General features: G+C 46.8%; 1 protein-coding gene across 3 annotated transcripts; it reads right to left on the bottom strand.

The window, feature by feature from the left end:
- Positions 1 to 367: 367 nt before the first annotated feature.
- On the bottom strand, positions 368 to 19,574 carry LOC116327477 (far upstream element-binding protein 3-like). 3 transcript variants are annotated; one of them, XM_031749076.2, is made up of 19 exons: positions 19,417 to 19,574; positions 14,716 to 14,824; positions 14,327 to 14,360; positions 13,979 to 14,025; positions 13,298 to 13,369; positions 13,173 to 13,230; positions 12,928 to 13,090; positions 10,906 to 11,004; positions 10,236 to 10,337; positions 10,058 to 10,160; positions 9,348 to 9,448; positions 9,118 to 9,256; positions 6,812 to 6,972; positions 6,662 to 6,732; positions 5,656 to 5,741; positions 5,227 to 5,295; positions 5,004 to 5,075; positions 3,657 to 3,760; positions 368 to 3,568 (listed from the first exon to the last, which is right to left on the bottom strand). In XM_031749076.2, the coding sequence occupies exons 1-19, from the start codon at positions 19,507 to 19,509 to the stop codon at positions 3,560 to 3,562; spliced, it is 1,692 nt and encodes a 563-aa protein (XP_031604936.1). In that variant the 5' UTR covers positions 19,510 to 19,574; the 3' UTR covers positions 368 to 3,559. The 3 variants fall into 3 exon arrangements, with proteins under 3 accessions (XP_031604936.1, XP_031604946.1, XP_031604963.1); XM_031749086.2 differs by having other exon boundaries at positions 14,327 to 14,357; XM_031749103.2 differs by lacking the exon at positions 5,227 to 5,295.
- Positions 19,575 to 20,103: the final 529 nt, after the last annotated feature.

Raw genomic sequence — 20,103 nt, 5'->3', positions numbered from 1 at the left:
GAGGACATCTGGGCAGGACTTTTCTGGAGCAGCGGCCGCCCACGCAGTCCACCACGCAGCTCTGAGACCGCAGCTCGTCCACGTCGACCCCATCTGAAGAGGCTGAACCTAAAATAACACCAAACACAAACTGTGACGGGGCGGTTTCTGTTTCAGACCTGCTCCAGAACTAAAGCACTGGGTTTGCATCAGAAGTGTCAGAACTCAATAAAGGGAAGCTCGTCAAATGTCACTGCTGAGCGGGTTTATGTAGAGATGGAACAAAGGAGACTTCATGAGAGGAGATGAACAGGTTTGTCACGTAGCTGCAGCTCTCAGCAGCCGGCTGTTTGATGTGAACGCAGGTCACAAAGACAGAGACACAGAGTCAGAAAGAATGAGCCCGTTTATTAACCCTCATGTTAATCATCATCATTGTCCTCGACCTCGGCCACCGACAGTCTCGTGGCTCGGGTTCATACACAACTCTATCTGTCAATAGAATCTAATAGAAAAATCTGCAGGTTACAGTTAGGACGTCTGTCCATTAGAAAAACAACAGAAACCATAAAACCAAAAGCTCCCCGTCCCCCCTTCAGGACCGGGATCGGGACTGGGAAGTTCTAGGCCAGAGCGGAGCGAGCGTCGTGTCCGGTTCAGATCCTGAGACGTTGCGAGAACCGGACACCAGGCTGGTGTCCGCTCCGCCGTTAACAACTCCGGGGGGTTTTACCCCTTCACTATAGCTCCCCACGCCTCGGAGCGGCCACAACAACGAGCTGCGGGACTTCAACACGCCTGCGATGACAACACTCAGCTCGTCTGGTCCAATTACAGGCGTGTTGAAGGTGGCGGCGTCCAGACGGGAACAGGCGAGGAGAGGAGAGAGAGACAGTTAGCCTAGCAGTCTTGAGAATATAACACATATTCAGCTTCGGTTAGACACGACACGTGAATTAAACAATATCATCTTTAACAAAGTACATTTTAACTGGAGAGCACCCGCCAGAGTGGAAATTTACACAAACCATATCATCACATCGACAAAATGAATATTCATAACAGATTTAAATAGACCCCTGAACAGGAGAACTCATTATTATCGTCATTATTATCATCTTCAGCATCATCATCATCACACATACACGAAGCAGAAGCACTGATTCAACAACAACCAGATCTCCCTCGACAAGACAAACCTCTCTGTGGTCCGACACGCACAACGTTCAGAGAACTGCTCTGCCAACACGCACACAGCGCCGAGCCGACGCACAAATCTGAGCCAAAACGCACAGTTTCATTAAACGCTCAGCTAACAAACAAAACTTATAACGGCACACGGCGCTAGCATACATACGCTAACACGCACTCAAAGTTTAGCTAAACATTCAGCTAACACACGGATTAAATTCTTACCACTTGCTTAGCTGATAATGTTCAACTAACAAGGTTTTGCTAGGAGGCAAAAGTGATGTGCTAACGCTAAGTGTAGCACATGTACAGATGAGCACGTTTTTAAAAGTATCAATGAATGTGAATTTATGCACAAAACAATTTTATTGCTAACTGCATGCTAACGCTAAAGAAACTAATCAGTAGATTCAAAGTCCGGCTGCGTGTGAAAAACAAACAAACAAACAAAAAAAAACACATTTACAATCTGTGCAAGTATAAAACAGCAACAAAACAATTGTACATTTATTTTGAAGTGTAAACCAGCCCTAATATAAACAGAACATACAGCTAATGTACAGCAGCCGGCTAGTTTGTTTGGCTAACGGACATTAAAGTCGTATTCACCGAGTCATTCGTTCATGCTAGTCATGCAGTTGAATGAGACAGATGGATATTCAGCCTAGAAACGCTGTTTTTGGCCTTTTGCTAACACATCAGGTCACACCATTTAGCATTAACAGTGTCAGAGCTCATGCTTCCACGTTCAGACATTATACTGTACAGCTCTACTTTTGTAATATACTGGTTATACAGGTTACATGTTATTGGTCGTTATTTACAGTCTGTGCAACACGTCACGAGCGCAGAGTAACACCAAGTTCCCAAACAGTCACTCCTGCTACGTTCCCCACAGCTATACGTAATGTTAGTCATTAGCCACACAACGTGACGACTGCTGGAACCTGTGAAAGGGATTTTCTGTTCCCTGTATGGCTTTTAGTTAGACTGCCCGACATGTCAGGGAACTTGAAATAAGCTTAGCGCTTCCTGAGATGGAAACGAGGCTTAGAGGTTAGCTTAACCATAAAGCACCAAGGGAACAAAAATGGGAACATATAACCTTGGAACAAAAACGCCTGAGAACTTAGGAACCTGGAAACTGGGAAGCAACTTTGGGAACACGGGACCTTGGGCATAAATGAGCTTGGGAACAATTTTGGGAAAGTGGTTTTGTAGACCTACCCGACACCTGGTTAACACACAACAGACAAGCATCTTGTTCAGTTAGCACACTCATTCAGCTAGCCTCTGCAATGCGCACATAGACAAAAAACAAAACAACAACCCCGCAGCAGCTAACGTAGCGCTCGGACAGCATTTCCATTTACTTACATTCAGCTAACAGGCACCACTTAGCTAACGAAGCACAGCTAACAGAAACATTCACACGCTGAGGTAACACACACGTTTGTTTAGCTAACACGGAATCGATAACTTCATTGATCAGCTCCTGAAATTGCCTCTAAAAACAAATCAGAAAATAGAAATGCAGACCAACAACAACAATAATAAAGTTCACTCAAAGAAAACGGTCATCTCCACAGTCTCGGTCATAAAAGCGGAGGCGGGAAAACGTGGCGGTGACTGGAGGTTAAATCGTGTGAGAATACAAAGCGTTAGACCACAGAGAGATCTGGCTTTAGACAACGCAATACAAATCGCTATTTATTCATCGTTACATCATAAAAACCTAAAGAAATCACTATAAAGATACAAGAATAAGAGCTATGGTCAAACCAAAAGAAAACAATAATGCATCATTGCACCTCCAAGTTGGCGACTGAACAGGTAAAATTAGGAGAAACAGACCCAGCGAGCAGATTTAGTACAAAAACTTTACATTTCCATCCGATGTCATTAAAACGGTTTGATGCCAAAATAAAAAACAAACTGAGTCAACACACAGCCTGACGCATGCTTTAAAACATTATCATAACCAAAATGATAATAATAATATTAATATCTGATTTTCATACTCAAGACTGCTAAGCCTATTACCGTTTTCTTATTGGAAAATAAAACTAGACAAAATATAGATTATACTGGATTTCGTTTTGTTCAAAGCCACACGGATACATCTTGAAATTCAAGTTTGATAAAAAATAAAAACAAAGAAAAACCAGGTCTACACCGCGGGGAGACCGGAGGCTAGTCCAAAAACATCTGCCTGACAAAATATCGACTTTGTAAGGTTAAAAAACAGAAAGAAAGAGTTCGTGATTTTTCAGTTAATCCTTAGTTTTTCTCTACAAAAGGAGGAGGAAGCGGCAGAGCGTTGCTAGGAAACCCCGATTCGGACGCCATCGACGACCATCCGAGGCCTTCGCCGGTGAGGGAGGAGCCTCTAGTGATCCTGAGGAGACAGGAAGTGACAGTGACATTTAGCCGCCGTGATAAATGGGAGGCGGAGAGCGCTGTGAAGCAGAAGCTGCCCGTGTTACCTGTATCTGGGCGGGGTTCCACAGGTAGGGCTGCTGCTGCTGTCTGTAGTATTCTGCTAATGCTGCAGTGTAGTCTGGCACCGAACTCTGCTGAGACGACTGAGCTGCGCACACACACGCACACGCACACATTACTTCAAAGCCTCTCGAGCCCACCTGTCCACCTCTTGCCTCGGCATTGGTGTGTCAGCTGCCAGAGACGCCCTCATGTGGACAAGAGGGCGGAGCTTTCTAAAACTCTTTCACTTTAACGTAGTGTGATGTTGTTCATCGCCCAAATCAGCTGTTCTTAAATGTAATGAGGCCAAACTTGACCTTCACACTACAAATGTTACTGAGCAGGAGCAGCTCAGGTAAAAACAGGACCTGGCTGTCAGCTGCCTGCTGCCCCGCACACACCTGTGCACGCCTACCTTTGTGTTTTAGCTCAAGCTTGTAACGCACACCTGACAGCCGCTCAGAGAGAAACGCAGAGAAGTGACTTTCCTTTCTGAGCTCGAGGAACAGCCTGAAGCTTCAGCAGGTGTTGGGGAGTAACAGAGTACATGTACAGCTGTTACGTATTTAAAAGACAAAATATGAGTAACTGTATTCTGTTACAGTTACTGTTTAAAAAGGTGATACAAAACACGCATTAAGAGGCTCTAATGCCTGCGTCTCAGTCTCACGGCCCATGTCACCTTTACTTGCGGCCCGCATAATGACCTGAAGAACCATTTGTAAAAATTATTATTCAAAAAATGATTTAATATGAAGGCAATAGGCTGAGTGTTACAGGCACAGCCCTAAAGAATGTAGCCTGATGGGCAGTGTAGCCCAGTTGTAAGTAAGCTATTAAGACTCGACTGTACACTGTGTTCGTGTTTTCCTCCGAAACAATAAGTTCCGTTGGAGCCTTTCAACGCCTCTCTCTGTCTCTCGCTAGCAAAGTTGACCCAGACAACAAAGTAAAGCTAGTTTTCGGCTACGAGCCCGACATGAACCCGACGTATTAGCCAGAGGTCCCTTTACTATGGTTTGGAGCCGCGGACCTGTTTTATATACGCGCGGAATAGTTTTCTGTACGAGATCGCTGCAAAAAGTGCAGCCTTACCTAATGTCCACCTACTGTTACTCATTTATATTAAGATTTAAACATCTAGTTGGTATTGGTATGGCGAGTAGCCTTCAGTAATAGTAATAAATCACACAGCAATAGTAAAAAAAACATGATAATATATTAAGTAATCCAAAGTATTCAGAATACGTTACAAAATACATTTTGGGGCATGTAATCTGTAGTGGAATACATTTTAAAAGTAACCTTCCCAACACTGAGCTTCACATACTCAGCGACACACATCTTACTCTGTTTCTTGTAGTAGTCCTCCCAGGCCTTACTGTAGTCTGTCATCAAGCTCTGAGGCTGGTTCTGCTGACCTGGACACACACACAAACACACGTGCACACAAACACACACACACACACACACACACAGCCAATGTCACTGCTTGGAGCTCAGATACATAAACATTACACATTCATATATGAAACATGTGTCTGTCACAGCTCTGTGTGTGTGTTGACTTGCCTAACTTCTTATAGTACTGCTCCCATGCTTTAGAGTAGTCCATCTGTCCTGTCTGAGCCATACTGTGACCTACACACACACACACACACACACACACAGAGTCTTAGCTTCTAGACTAAACAAAGGCAGTGTGTGTGCGTGTGTGTGTCCCTGTGTGTGTGTGTTCCTGTCCCTGTGTTTGTGTGTGTTCCTGTCCCTGTGTGTGTGTGTGTGTGTGTCCCTGTGTGTGTGTGTGTGTGTGTGTCCCTGTGTGTGTGTGTGTGTGTCCCTGTGTGTGTGTGTGTGTGTGTCCCTGTGTGTGTGTCCCTGTGTGTGTGTGTCCCTGTGTGTGTGTGTCCCTGTGTGTGTGTGTGTGTGTCCCTGTGTCCCTGTGTGTGTGTGTGTGTGTGTCCCTGTGTGTGTGTGTGTGTGTGTGTCCCTGTGTGTTACCTGGGTCTTGCTGTCCTGGGTTCTGCCAGCTGGTCTGGTAGGTGTTTCCCCAGACACCGGTCAGGAAGGTCTGCCCACTCCCACAGCTGCATAAAAACATGTGTTTAACACACAGCTGGCTGAATTAAGGACACACACACACACACACGCACACACACACACACACACACACACACACACACACACACACACACACACACACACACACACACACACACGCGCGCGTCCATCATCATCAGCGCTGACACACCATCGTCTCAGCCTCGTGCGTCTCAGCACGAGGCCGTTAGACAAAGGAACGCGACAGAATCCAGAGGACGGTTAATGAATCAGCTGACGTGGCGGAGCGCCCACAGCCACGCCCACAGCTGCCTCAGACTCACTCGGGAGCTCACACGGGCCTACGGCGCTGCCGTGGTCGTGCTGGAGGCGGAAACATCACGCGTGTGTGGACCATGAAGGTTTTCATCAAGACCACAGGAAAACGGGTCGCGCTCATAGCTCTCGAACTTCTCCACGAACCGTTATCACACAGCGCCATCACAGAGCACGCCCACAGCAAACATGGCCTCTGCCCTCACACCCCCCGAGTCAGAGCGTGGAACTGTTCATTTAAAGAATGTCACGTCATTAGGGTTTCCATGGTTACCTGAAACTACCTTTTAGGTACCACGTTTACCTGCAGTGAAGTTAGCAATGCCTTCAAACAGTCAGCCAATCAGAGCGCAGCTTGCTATCGTTACAACAGGATGTTCAGACTCAGAGCAGGGGCGGGGAAGTCCAGGCCTGAGGAGGTCCTATAAATCAGCTGTGATGGATCATCATCTCAAACCTGCAGGACTCTGGCCCTGAGGCCTGGACTTCCCCACCCTGCTGTAGAAGAACACCAAAGCAGCCCCGCCCACTCATGGACCGGACTCGCTCCGTGGGTGCAGCGTCCTTCCTGCGGATCATGGAGGTATGTGCTGTGTGATGGCGGCGTGCGCTAAGATCTGAAGACTCTTACTTCTGGTGTGCAGCGGGACCCTGGGTGAAGGGGCTGAAGCCGAACCCTCCGTTACTCATGATACCCGAACCCTGTGGGAGGAGACACAGGCGCAGGTCAGCGCTCGTTCTTCGAGCTCAAACTCTACAGAGGTGCGCTCGTTTTACGTACCCCGATCTTGTCATCTATTAGCTGGCGAGCCAGGTCCATCTGCTGGGCGGTGCCTCTGATGGTAAAGACCCGGGTGTTGGGGTCAGTGGAGGGTGGAGGGTTCCTCTGCAGCTCCACGTGAGCTCCAGACTGCTGGTTAATGCTCTTGATGGTTTCTCCACCTGCACACACAAACAGCAGGTGTCATTCACACAGCTGATCAATATGAGCGCCGGGGGCGGCCCCGGCGTCAGCAGGACTGTACAGAGGTTGTGATTCATTCAGCAGGGCTCAGCGGTGCCACTGCTGGGAAAACGAGACAAAGCTCAGGTAGGAAACCATCCGACAGACGCTGAGAGTAGAACCTGTTGTTCGTTGCTGACGTGCAGAAACAGACGTGCTTCATTCATCGATAGGATTTTAATGTGTTTACACTTAAAGAAAAATCCTGATGCAGGATGCTGCATGGAATCATGGGATGACCTCGATGGCTGGGTTAGCTCAGCGCTCTTGAACATGTCGGTCTATGTGACTTTAAATAAGTTGAAAACCTCGACTTTAACTTTAAACCTGACTTATAAACAAATCGAGGATTTTATCTGATTTGCTTAATTGTGGGAAAATTATTAAATTAAATTTAAATTTGTGTAATGAGCCGCGGGGCCTGGGGGGCTTCACGGGTACAGCTGGTCCCAGCAGGACAGGAAACATTAACCTGCTGGCAGAGCTGCTGTTAGTCTGAAGCCTACAATAATACAAAGAAACCCAACAATCATATGACCCCCTATGAGCACTTTGGTGACAGTGGGAGGGAAAAACTCCCTTTGAACAGGAAGAAACCTCCGGCAGGCTCAGCGAGGGGCGGGGCAAACCTCCATACTGAACCTCATTTCCATGAACACAGTGGAGCCTGTTAGATCTGATCAGCTCTGAGTCTGACCCCGAGTATAACCCTGACAATTAGAGGTTAAAGGTCACCTCTGAAGTTGTTTCATTCTTGGATTCTGTTTGAGCAGTTTTGCATTAATAATCCATCATCTGACACTGGGCTCACTTCATCCTTCACCTCTCTGATTGGCTGCTCCTCACAACCAGCAGGTTTGAACAGCGGGGTTCATCTTCACTTTTCTCTCTGTTACAGCTCACGTTCATCCTCTGACTCAGTCATCGACTCTGAGCACGAACAATTCATCAGAGGAAACGAGCATGAGGTCCTCTATAGTGGTGCAAAGCAAGAGAGTGTTCCTGTCTAGCTATCTTTGTGAGGACCAAAATCTGCATTCTACTATACTTGTGAGAACCAGCAGTCACTTGTGAGGACACACAACCTGGTCCTCACATTTTTGAGGCTCAAAATGTGGTTTTAGTGTCAGGGTTACAATTAGGTTATGGTTAGGTTTAGGGTAAGGGTTAGGGTTAGGCATTCATTTTTAATGGTTAGGGTTAGGGTAAGGGGCTAGGGAAACCATTATGTCAATGAGGGTCCTCACTAAGATAGCTGAACGGGGTTGTGTGTGTGTGTGCGCAAACAGGCCATATGGTGTCTAAATACGCTGTACTTGACATTTTCTTCTTTGTGGCTTTTAATTTGGAGGCTGCTGCTCGACCCTCTTGACCTCCAACTCTCTCTCTCTCACACACACACACACACACACACACACACACACTGAGTGGTTGATGGGCTGTAAGAGGTTTTTAAATAGAGTGAATGAGGCTGCTCTGCCTGTTGTTGGTACTGTGGGGTTAAAATGTGTCTCACAGCACAAACACATGCTCCGGACTAAAACACTAAAATAAGACGCACAGTGACAGGATCCTTATCATGTTACTCATCCAATCCACGTCGAGCAGTTTCTGCTGAAATGAGCTAACTCAGCCTCGTTCACGTGGATTAAAGTGAAACTTCACCAGATTACTGTGATCTTTAGATTGTGTTTAAAAATGAGACAAGCTCTATTTTTATTCTGTTCAGGGAAAAAACAACCATATTCAGTCTGAGTTCACAGCACGTTCCATAAATCACCATAACCAACTGCTGCATCACACTCACTGCATTTAATCATCTATCCCACGAGTTTGCTAGCTACAAAAATAATAATAATAATTTTTATGATTAACATGTGTAACGTACACATAGTGAAAAATGATTTACTCGGACTTACACATGGGCATGTTTCAAACCTTGAACAGACAACATTAAAATCCAAGCATATTCAAGGTTTTCAGGCACCTGTTTGAACCCTGACCCTTTGCATTAATGTAAAGCAGTGTGAATGTTTTCCTCACCTTCAGTTTTCTAACCAGACCAACCAGACTCAGTTTCCTACCTTTGCCAATGACCAAGCCACATTTGTCAGCAGGGATGGTGTATGTCACTTCCTGTAGGGGGCCAGGAGAGCCCATAGTCCAATCACCACGACCTCTGACCCGCCCGCCCCGGAGGGCTGAACCAAAACCATCACGTTCCTGTGAAAACACCAACATGTAAAAGGACCCATGAAGGAGAACATGAACAAAGGTCCCCACTCAAAAGAAAAACCAACGTGCGTGTGTTTACCTGTGCTGTTTGGATGAGTTCGTTGATGAGGTGGACAGCATGCTGACAGCGGTCTGGCTGACCCATCACCATGGCGACGCGCTCTAGACTGATGCCATCATCTAAAAGGTCAGAGGTCAAATCCTCAGCAGTGTGAACAGAAAGTCTGTTGCTTATCTGTTTCTTCACTTGTGTAAACAAGCACTGTAATAAAATGATGAACTCACACTGACCAGTTTAACTGTGGGTTAAACTGGTGTAAACACAAAATCAGACTAACCAGCCTCTCTCTGCTGGATAATGTTAGCTAGCTTACCTGCAAAGAAAAACGTCGCCTCCGAGGATTAAATGGAGACAAAGTTAAAGAGCAAGCTAACGGTTCCAAGCTAGCTGCTAAGGTAGCCATCAAGTAGTCAGCTAGTAAGCTAATGCTAGTCAGAAGAAAGGCAGTGTGTCAAGTCAATCTGAGCGTTTGTTCCTCCAAAAGCAGCCGGACAAACTAACAGCTTTACATATGACTGACAGATGAAACCAGGATGACGTTCACAATAACGTCACTGAAGATGATGAAGCAGGAAAGTGCAGAGAAGCAGCTGAAGCGTCCACATGATGGTGGAAGCGGCTCACTGGTGTTCATGGATGATGTGACGATAGGAGCTGCAGAATGAAGCGAACTTGCAGAGCTCACATTTAGAAAGATTCAGCGGGTAATGAGCCAAAGCATGACACACCTGCTTTAAACTGGATCCGGACCCCTGCATCGTTCTGGATCTTCTTGATCATTTCTCCATTTCTGCCAATCACAATGCCGACAGCAAACCTGGGAACGGGAACCTGAGGACAGACGGAGAGATCAGCACGGCGTCCAAACACAACCATCCCAGGTACACTTGTTTGCCTAAGTCATACATCCAGGCTGGTTCCTCCCAGTCGGGCGCCGAAGTCACTGCGTCCCGATCTGAAGTCTCCGTCCTTCTCCCGGATCACCTCCAACACCAGCTCCCTCGCTGCCTGCAGGAGGAAACGGCCCGGGATTAGGCCCCGTCTCAGAGGATGGAACTAAAAAGCATCGAAATATTTACCAACTTTCTGCTTGACCTCAAGTCTCTAATTCGATCAGTAACCTTTTCTCATTGAAAGCCAAAATCTTTTAAGGATCATCTAAACCAAACCAGCCCAGGACGTCAGAGGAACCCGTGACAGATCCAACAAATCAGAGCCCTGAATCTGCTCGTAGGTTTCACTGATCCTGTTACAGGATGTCCTCAAACTTTGTGGATTCAGCAGTAAAACTTTCCTCACTAAACACTCTGCAACAAATCTGTAGTGAAAAAGATCAGATCAGGATGTTTTTTTAGATGATTGTAACTGGTGAGTTTTCCTGTATTAATAAGCTGCAGATAGTCACATGGTCTCATTTCATTAGGAAGCAGCTGCTGTGATTGGCTCTAGGTGTCCTCAGCTCGTCCTCTGACAGCGAGCTGAAAACGTCCACAGCTCCTGCTTCACTGATGCTCAATAATAAATCCCCAGTCTGCGTCACAGTTATCGTCCTGCAGAACGATCACTCCTGGGTTACCTGCACTTTGTACGGGTCTCCGGAGATGCGCAGGGGTTTGTCGGCCCCCGTTGGCATCGGGCCGTCCTGGATCATCATCATCTTCACTCCAGCTCGCTCCTGAAAACCAGAGCCGTTAACATCACTAACATTTCCTTCTATTTGAAACCCTGTTATTCAATCAGCACCTCAGTCCTGACCTACAAACGTTCCTGCTTCACCATCGTCACTAGTGCTGGGCGATATGGAAAAAATATTTATCACGATATGAATTATTTTATATCACGATAATATATATCACGATATACCACCTGACCTGTGGTCATCTGGAACGTATGCAGTCTGTAAACAGCGAGTGGAGAGGGTGCAGTCTTTGTTTTGAGTTACCGTAAAGCATGTCGCAAATCCAGGTGCACGTAAAGCAGCACCATGTCGCAAAACCACAAGACGGAGTTTCTTTGCGAAAAATATCATTTTTTATACTTTATTTTCTCTTGCATAAAGTTAAGAGTATGTATAGTGAGAAGACAACACTAATATATTTGCACAGGCTATTTAACCCTTTAAGACCTACCATAGAACCAAGTCCGCCAGAGCTTATCTTTATATTTTTACATGCTGTGGAGCCATTTGTGGGAGCATTTCAAGATGCTATACATCAATACAACCGTTATAGCCCAAATTTTAATAATATGTATGCATTAAGTCCATAGTAACTACATAAATTGCAAAAAAGTGCAATAAACTACAAAAAAATTGAAAATCGTTTGTTTTTTACATGTATTTCTAGCTAGAGAAATTTAAGAGGCTCAAAACTGTAAATACAAAAAAGTTGCACAAAGTAGTTTCCAACCACGAGAAATTTATTTTGAGTGTCTTCATAGTTTTATTTTTGAGATACACTAATTTTTATATACTGCAGGAAAAATGAAAATAAATAAATGCAAATTTGCAAAAACACAGCATGTGCATCAAAATAAACTATTTCCAACAGTGTAATTTGACTTCTAAGCATCCCAGAAACGATACAGAAAAGCATAAAGTCAAACATGACTTTTAAAAACACCAACATAGGCTTTGAAGCTAAAAAACTACATTTTCCGCGAAAATGACGTCACTTCCGGTTTCGGAGAGGTAATGGCGGACATGCATAGTTCGCGCTGACTTATATTCCAACGTAGGAAGTGTTATGAACAGCTGATCGGATCGGCAAAGCGTGTTTCTGGAATATTATGCTTTTGTTGCTGGAAGTGCTTTTTATGCAATTTTTGCAAAGCTATATGTGGAAGGAAACCGTGACCTCGGGCAAGCTAATGGAATAAGATGTAAGTACAACTCCTACAGTTTCATATGCAAAAAAAAATTATTGCGCTAGCTTACGTGGTTCCAGTTCTACAGGGTTAAAAAATAGTTACGCAAAACAGAGCGTGCCTGCTCCGACCGGTTGTAAAGGGTTAATGATATATTTTATGTAGTAATTTATAAAATTAGGGTTAGAAACGATAGAAGACAAATGGCACGATAGACACTTTTCTATCGTCCACACGATATATATTGTCATATCGCCCAGCACTAATCGTCACGATTTGTTCTATGAAAGGAAAACACCTGATTTCATGACGAACGCTCTAAACATGACGCATGTACTCCACCAGCCTGCACAGATAACTCTCCTCAGCAGGGTTACGAAAGTGAAAACTTGTTCTATAAAATAACTACAAAGAAAAAAAATTGTATTTGCATCATTAAATTATTATAATTATGTAAAAGAAACACTAAACATGTTTATCTAAAGTTCAAAGACTTGGAAACATTGTTACTACAAAGTCTGAACGAATTTAAGAAAAAAAAGAAAGAAGAAGAACTCGAGTAAGATCAAAGAAGCTGTCTGCAGAGCCAACAGTGAGCGTAACGATGTCAGCTGTCATATACATTTCACCTCTCGCAGTGACATCACTTCCTCTGGGACTCATAAACTAATCTGCTTCTTGTTCTCTTGAGCGAGAGCCTCCCCGTTGATCTGAACCTCTGGCGTGAATCTACCTGCAGCTGTTTGATGGTGTCTCCTCCTCGGCCAATCACCAGCCCCACCTTGCTGGCCGGGATCAGCATTTCCTGCACCGAGGCCCCGCCCTCTCCATCGCCATGGAAACCCGGACCGTTTCTGCAGCGGTCCACGATCTGGGCCAGCAGCCGCTTCGCCTGCCTGAAAACAGCCAGACGTGACAGAGTTTAGCGGGAGCGTCGCTTCACCTGCGGCTCCGACAGCTCCACCTTCACTAACTCACTCGATGCTCTCCGGAGTCCCCGTCAGAGAACACGGCCGCTCCATCAGACCCCCGCCTTCTGCAGAAACACGCATGTGTTAGGTAAGTCGTCAGGCCGTTCAATTCAAAGGGAGCACTGAACTCACCGGGAGCGATCTGGATCTTACAGCCCGACTCCAACTGGATCCTGGTGATCTGTTCTCCTCCTCTGCCAATAACTGAGGTGGAGGAGGACAGACACATTCAGAGGAACATCCACCTGCTGCTTCTGTACACGCAATAAGTAAAGGACTGTGACTCCAGGTCAAACACACTGACGTCAGCCTGCTTCCTCTGAGGTAACGTGAAGAAAAATGAGACCTTGGCTCAGCTGATCTGCCCGAGGCTGCTTCTGAGGCCGGACAGGGCGCCTCGGACAGGGCGCCTCGGACAGGGCGCCTCGGACAGGGCGCCTCGGACACACATTCTGGTTCTGACATTAACGTCTGACTTATGGGACAAGCTTCCAGCCAAACCAGAACCGTCGCAGTTCTGAGTCAAAGGAAAGGTTCAGTAAAAACGCTGAGACAGCAGGTTACCATCAGACTGGAAGCCCATTGGCTGAGGAGAGGATTTAGTCTCTGTGGGAAAGGTTTCGAAGCAAATACCATCACTGTTTACCTGCACATAGCCACAGGCTGCTCAGATTTGATTGGTCGCTACAAATGAGACTACAGACAGACACCGGGAATCCTGCAGACCACAGTACAGGGGAACAGCTACAGGTTCTCACGCATGTTCTAGATAAAGGTTCAAGAGCCCAGCATAAGGTCAGAGGTCATACTCACTGAAGCCCACCATCCTGTCGGGGACCTTGTAATCCTCTGTGATTACCCTGCAATACACACACATTGGCATCCTGGTCACGCATGGCTGTGTGTGTGTGTGTGTGTGTGTGTGTGTGTGTGTGTGTGTGTGTCAATAAGTGATTATGCTGATGCAGACTGCAGGAGGACAGATCTATAACACTGGTCCACCTCCATGACCTCACACATGTTGATTTGCAAACAAGAATATGAAGCTGCACACGCATCATTACACACCACTAAGAGTGTGTGTGTGTGTGTGTGTGTGTGTGTGTGTGTGTGTGTGTGTGTGTGTGTGTGAGAGTGATCAATACGAGCTGTGGGTCGTACCTTTGATGCCCCATGGCTGCTAGCTGGTTACCTACTGGGAGACAGAGACAGAGATTAGACGTCAGGCTGATGCGACGGCGCCGATCATCAGAGCGAACAGCGAGAATCAAACTGGCATCACGTGTGCGGTAAACACGGGGAACACGGGCGGAGCACAGACACACGCCTGTCCGGCTTTAAAGGAGCTTTCTCCCGCCGTCGTTTATTAGACAAAATAAAAGCACGTCACTGCAGCTTCAGTCGGGCCGGAGTTACAGCAGGTTTCCCTTCTTACATCCACAGACGGCCTGTAAAGTGTTTTCATAAGAACTCGACGAATGCTCGAACGTCACGGCCGTCCTGTCACTGATCAGTCTGACAGGTGGAGCGCGGGTGTATGAGCCTCTTACCTCCATCCTCTCCTGGTCGTTTCTGGCCCGGGTAGTACAGCGAGGGCTCGACACTTCCTGAGGAGCTGTTGAGGTGAGACATCCCTTCTCCGCCCAGCTTGCCGACCATCTGTGAACATGGCAGAAACAGCTGTAACACCTGGATCTGTTCACAGCAGCTCAGCAGGAGGGAGGCCAAAAACTAACAGTGATAATAGGATTAGAACGATAAAGTTTTTACAGTACACAGGTCCAAAACCACAGGTCAGGACCAGGACCAGAATAGAATAATCCTTTAATTAATAATCCTAAAAATGTGGGTGTAACAGCAGCAAGAAGGACACATATACAAACAAACAGTACACAAGACACAGAACAGAAACATACACAATTTTTACATATTTACATCAAGGAATGGTTACCAAAAACAGTACTGTACCGTTATTACATTAAATACAATTAAATAAGAGGCAAACCCAGGTTATAGTCTGAATCGGTTGATAAAATGGTGCAAGTTACAGCACAGATGTAAACCTCTATGTTTGTTGGGAGCAGTTCTGATTGTACAGTCTGACAGCTGCAGGGAGGAAGGACCTGCGGAAACGCTCCTTCATGCATCGAGGATGCAGCAGGACTAGGTCCAAAACTGGTCCCAGGTCAGCAGAAAGTCCAACAGCACTGCTGCTTTACAGCAGACATGTTTTCATATGCAGCCTGTTTCCAGAGGTCGACACAGCTCAGCCTCACACTCCTCTTCCTCCCTCCTTCCTCACTTCCTAAACTAGGAGGCTTCCTAATAAGGCGCCCAGCTTGGCTGCAGACGCGCTCGACTCCTCTGACTGGGCTCAGATATTTCTAACAGAGCTGCAGCTCATTAAAGTTTAACCACATTTGGGTGGAAGAACAAAGATTTGGTGGAGCCGTTTTAAAGGTGTGAGCCTCAAACGTCACAGCTGTACCTGTGAGACTAAACCTTCCTCATCGCCTCCATCATCTTCTTCAAGGTGTTTGTAGAGTCCTGCATCAGATGTTCTTCTACGACAAACACCCAGAAAATGTTCATCAAACTATAAAGAAGGCCACAAAGAACCAGGAAATGAAATCCAGACTTCAGCTGCCATTTAGGGGGAGGAGCTAAAGCTGTTTGTTTCAGAGGACGAACTGAAGGTACGCAGACACCATTAAAATGTCTCACACACACACACACACACACACACACACACACACACAGAGGAAACCTTGAGTGTTTTCCTGATAAAGACTTGTGGAAAAATCCGCTGCTCAGTAAAAATAGTCCAGTGGGGGGAGTCAGTCTGCTGCACCTGCTCACACCTGTTCACAGTGCTCCACAGCCTCACAGTATTACCTGTAACAGGTGAGCTGCAGACAGCTAGTAAAGAAAAACTGTTGAAACTCTCTCAGCTGAAACGTGCAAACTTTAAACGAAGGTTTCTGACCCGGCACCTGACGGAGGCGTCGTCCTCTTCCTCCTCAGCTCAAGGCTCATCTCCTGAACTGTGGTCAGGGCTCTAACACTGAACGTGCTCATTTACTCTTGATAATGCTGCACTTACTTATTGTCAGGAGATTAGACGTGTGACCCTCCCATCTCTGGTCAACTGACACCTAACCGGCTAAACAACAACTGCTAACATTACGCTAACATCATGCCAGCTAATGTCAGGCTCGAGTGTCCTAAAAAAAAAAAAACAAAAAAAAAACTGAGGCTAAAAGCAGCTAACGGCAGCTAACTGAGGCTAACAGCAGCTAATGGGGGCTAACAGCAGGTAAGAGCAGCTAACTGAGGCTAACAGCAGCTAATGGCAACTAACTGGGGCTAACAGAAGCTAACGGCAGCTAACTGAGGCTAACAGCAGCTAGCGGGGCTAACAGCGGCTAGCTGAAGCTAACTGAGGCTAACAGCAGCAAACAACCACTAACTCAGGCTAACAGCAGCTAGCAGGGCTAACAGCGGCTAGCTGAAGCTAACTGAGGCTAACAGCAGCTAACAGAAGCTACCCGAGGCTAAAAAAAAAAAAAAAAAAAAAAAAAAAAAAAAAAGGCTAGAAACCGCGCTTACTAAAACTTTTTTGTTAGTATCAGTGTCATTGGACAGAAGTGAGCTCGTATCAGACTCCTTTCACACAGTGTTATAGCCTCCAGAGTAAACACACCTGGACAGTCGAGGCACACAGCAGGCTGACAGCCTACACTCACTAGAGATCAACAGCAGCTAGATTTGTTTGTCCTTCAGCAGCCACCATAGCGAGGATTCTGCCCTTAAACTTGGAGGAGAAAGAAAACAGAACTTAAATAACTGCAATCTACTGACATTAGTGGTGAGATTTCCACACTCAGGACAGGCTCCCCCACCGCCTCTCCTGAGCTCAAACACTCATTCTGCTCCACATTATTCTCCAAATGGTCCCAGTTCTGCTCATGAACCATTTTTCACCTGCTGCAGGTTCTGGTGTGAAGAACAGAACCAAGGTTACCATCACACCTGGAGTGCGGTACAAAGGAGGAGAAGCCTCCAACAACAGGAGGAGAAGCTGCTAATGACAACAAGGACTGTCGTGACTTACCCGTAAGGACCGGGGACAACTGGTTAACAACAACTGACCTTTCAAAAGAGCTTGCTGACTGCTCTCAGGATGACGACAGCAACAAGTTTACTCATTGAGAGAAAACACGAGAGCAGCCACGAGTCCAACAGCCGAAAAACCGAGAGCGAGCTAAACGCTGACCGCACAAACATCAAGTCACAAACCTCAAAATCCAGTCACGTTTTAAATGTCTCACACATCTGTTGCACATCTGACACACACACACGTTGTGAGTTAGCACAACATAGCTAAAATCACCAGTGCTGGCAGCAGCAAGTTACCAACTTGCAGCAAGCCGGTGTCTCAAATCCAGCTCGCTGTCCTAACACATTTCCAGAGCATGATTTGATTGGTCAGCAGCAGCACTTGCACTCCAAAAGAAGACAGTTCAGTATGGTAACACTGTGACATCACTTCCTACGTAGTAAATGAGAGGTGAAGCGTGCGATTCCTGACCGTCTGCTGGAGGTGTTACAGTTTCTTTAGTGGAGGTTCACTTGGTGTAAACCATCATCAGAGGGACAGGGCGGGGCTAAACTTCGACCAGCCCAGAAAAAAATTCTAACCGCCATCAAATCAGCGAGCTGGCTGATGGAAGACGCCAAATACACTGCGACACCAACCGGAAATGTAGAACGTTCGCCTTCAAAGTAAAAGTCCTCCTTTATCACTAAAAAAAACAGCACAGCTTTTACTTTGAAGGCGAGCGTTCCACATTTCCGGTTGGTGTCGCATGTTTCACTTCGCTTTGTGAGAGTTTGCAGACAGGTCGCCGTCTTCCATGTAAACTACAGTCCATCGAATCAACGTGCTAGTAACCAAAGCAATCGCACCAAGGTTTTTGGTAAAGCATCGTTTCGTGACCAACTCTACCCGATGACAAGCAGCAATCACTCAACATTTTTCCTCGGCAACTGGTGGTTGCCAGGAAGTCGCCGAGCACTCTGTACACGTTGGACTGCGCCTGGTTAGTCTGCATCGCCCACCGAGCGTTGCCTCAGGCCAGGTGTTAGCGGGCAGTGACGGATGTTTTTACCCAGTGTGACAGTTGATAAAATGACACATTCATGAGTGTGGCTGAGAGTTAAAGGAGCTTTAGAGACAACACACACTAACAGGAAGTAAAACAAACGATCCACCTTCCTGCAGACTGCTTGCACCTCACACCTGAGGTCACCGCAGTGACACCTGGAGGAACACACCTGCGGCACTGGCTTGTTTCTGGTCCAATAAAACAGACCCATTAACAGGGAAACTATTGCCAGACAGACTCGCCGTGACTTTGCGAGCTCTCAGGGCTTCAGGTGAAAGTTACCGGTGCCTGGAGGAGTTTTTCAGTCAGTCCTGGGGGAGCAGGCTGTGATTGGCTGGGGTGCCAGTCAGAGGTCAGGGTGCCAATTTAAAGGGCACACTCACCTGTCTGTTTACCTGAGGCTGACTCTTAGGTGTGGTGCACGCAGGCAGAAGTGCAGAGTGAGGTGCATGCAGACACAGGAGGGTGAACCTGTCTGTCTATAGGCGCAGACACACCTCCTGCCTGTATATGGCTCTCAGGCTGTTGCGTAACGCCAGCCTACTTTCTAACCAACTTACAGTAAACAGCAGCCTGGGGGGAGGGGGCCCGGCTCCCCGATTAACCGCTGGGACTCGGTACAGACACCCCCCGGCCTGCGGGAGACCCTCGACGGGGGCAGAAGGCGCAGTAACCCCGGTGACCCGCGTCCTTTCTGCCCCTCGCAGCCCAACAGGTTGCCCGCTGGCGGAGTGACACGTGTGGCCAAACTTCTGTCCCGCTCCCCCCCACCCTCGTCTCCCTCCGCGGTCCCAGCGCGCTCCCCTCCGGGTGACAGCTCGGCAAACTCCCCCCAAACTCTCTCCGGGAGCGTGTCAGCCCCGGAAAAGTTTACACAAGCGGCCACAAGTCCAACTCCGAGCTGCTTCCAGCTAGTTAGCATGCTGCGGAGTGTGTGTGTGTGTGTGTGTGTGTGTGTGTGTGGTACAAGTTCGAGTAGCAGCAGCAAAACACGGAGAATTCCGATAAAAGTGCTTTGGCTCGATCTAAACGGCCCGATTCGGTCCGGGACGGGTGTGGGCTGAGCCCGGGTGGAGTTGTTACCTGCCGGGCGCGCTGCAAAACATCGGCCAGGCCCTCTGACTTCAGCCCCGGCTGGTTCATCGAGGCCTGTCCCTGCACCAGCTCCGCCATCATAGCGCCACTAGCAAGCCGTTAGCTGTTAGCTGTTAGCCGGATTAGCTCGCGCTGTTAGCTGCGCTGAAGAAAGAGGCGAGAGGTGTCACTCCGAGAGAAAAACTAGACCCCGGAGCTGCACTGCGCTCGTATGAAACTGATGAAACTCTACTGAAAGTGCATCGAGAAAAGCCCGCGTGGCTACATGGACACAATAAAAAGCTGGTTTTAAAACCAATTCTACCAAATAATACAACTTTAGCAAAGATATCAACACAAATGATGCGCAAGCTCTCACAAAATAACACAAACCGTTAAACAACAATAACAAGGAAGCTCAGCATGACCAAAAAGATTCAGACCTTTATCATCATAAAGAATCCTGATCTTAATGCTCACTGGACATATATCAGAGCTTTGACTGAAATAACATCACAAACCAACTCAGAGACTCACAAAGACCCGTGAAAACCTACAGATGACCCAAAAAAGGCCACAAAGAGTTTGTGTGAAAGGTTTTCAGTCAATAAAAATGTTTTTTAAGAGTTCTCACTGTTGTCTGATATTTATCAGTGATCAATAACACTGATCGGTTTTTAATGTGTTTGTTCAGCG

This window comes from Oreochromis aureus, linkage group 12, assembly GCF_013358895.1.
Source record: "Oreochromis aureus strain Israel breed Guangdong linkage group 12, ZZ_aureus, whole genome shotgun sequence".
Lineage (NCBI taxonomy): Eukaryota > Metazoa > Chordata > Actinopteri > Cichliformes > Cichlidae > Oreochromis > Oreochromis aureus.
The sequence above is the reverse complement of the archived record's forward strand: the minus strand, read 5'-3'. Positions and strand labels throughout refer to the sequence as shown.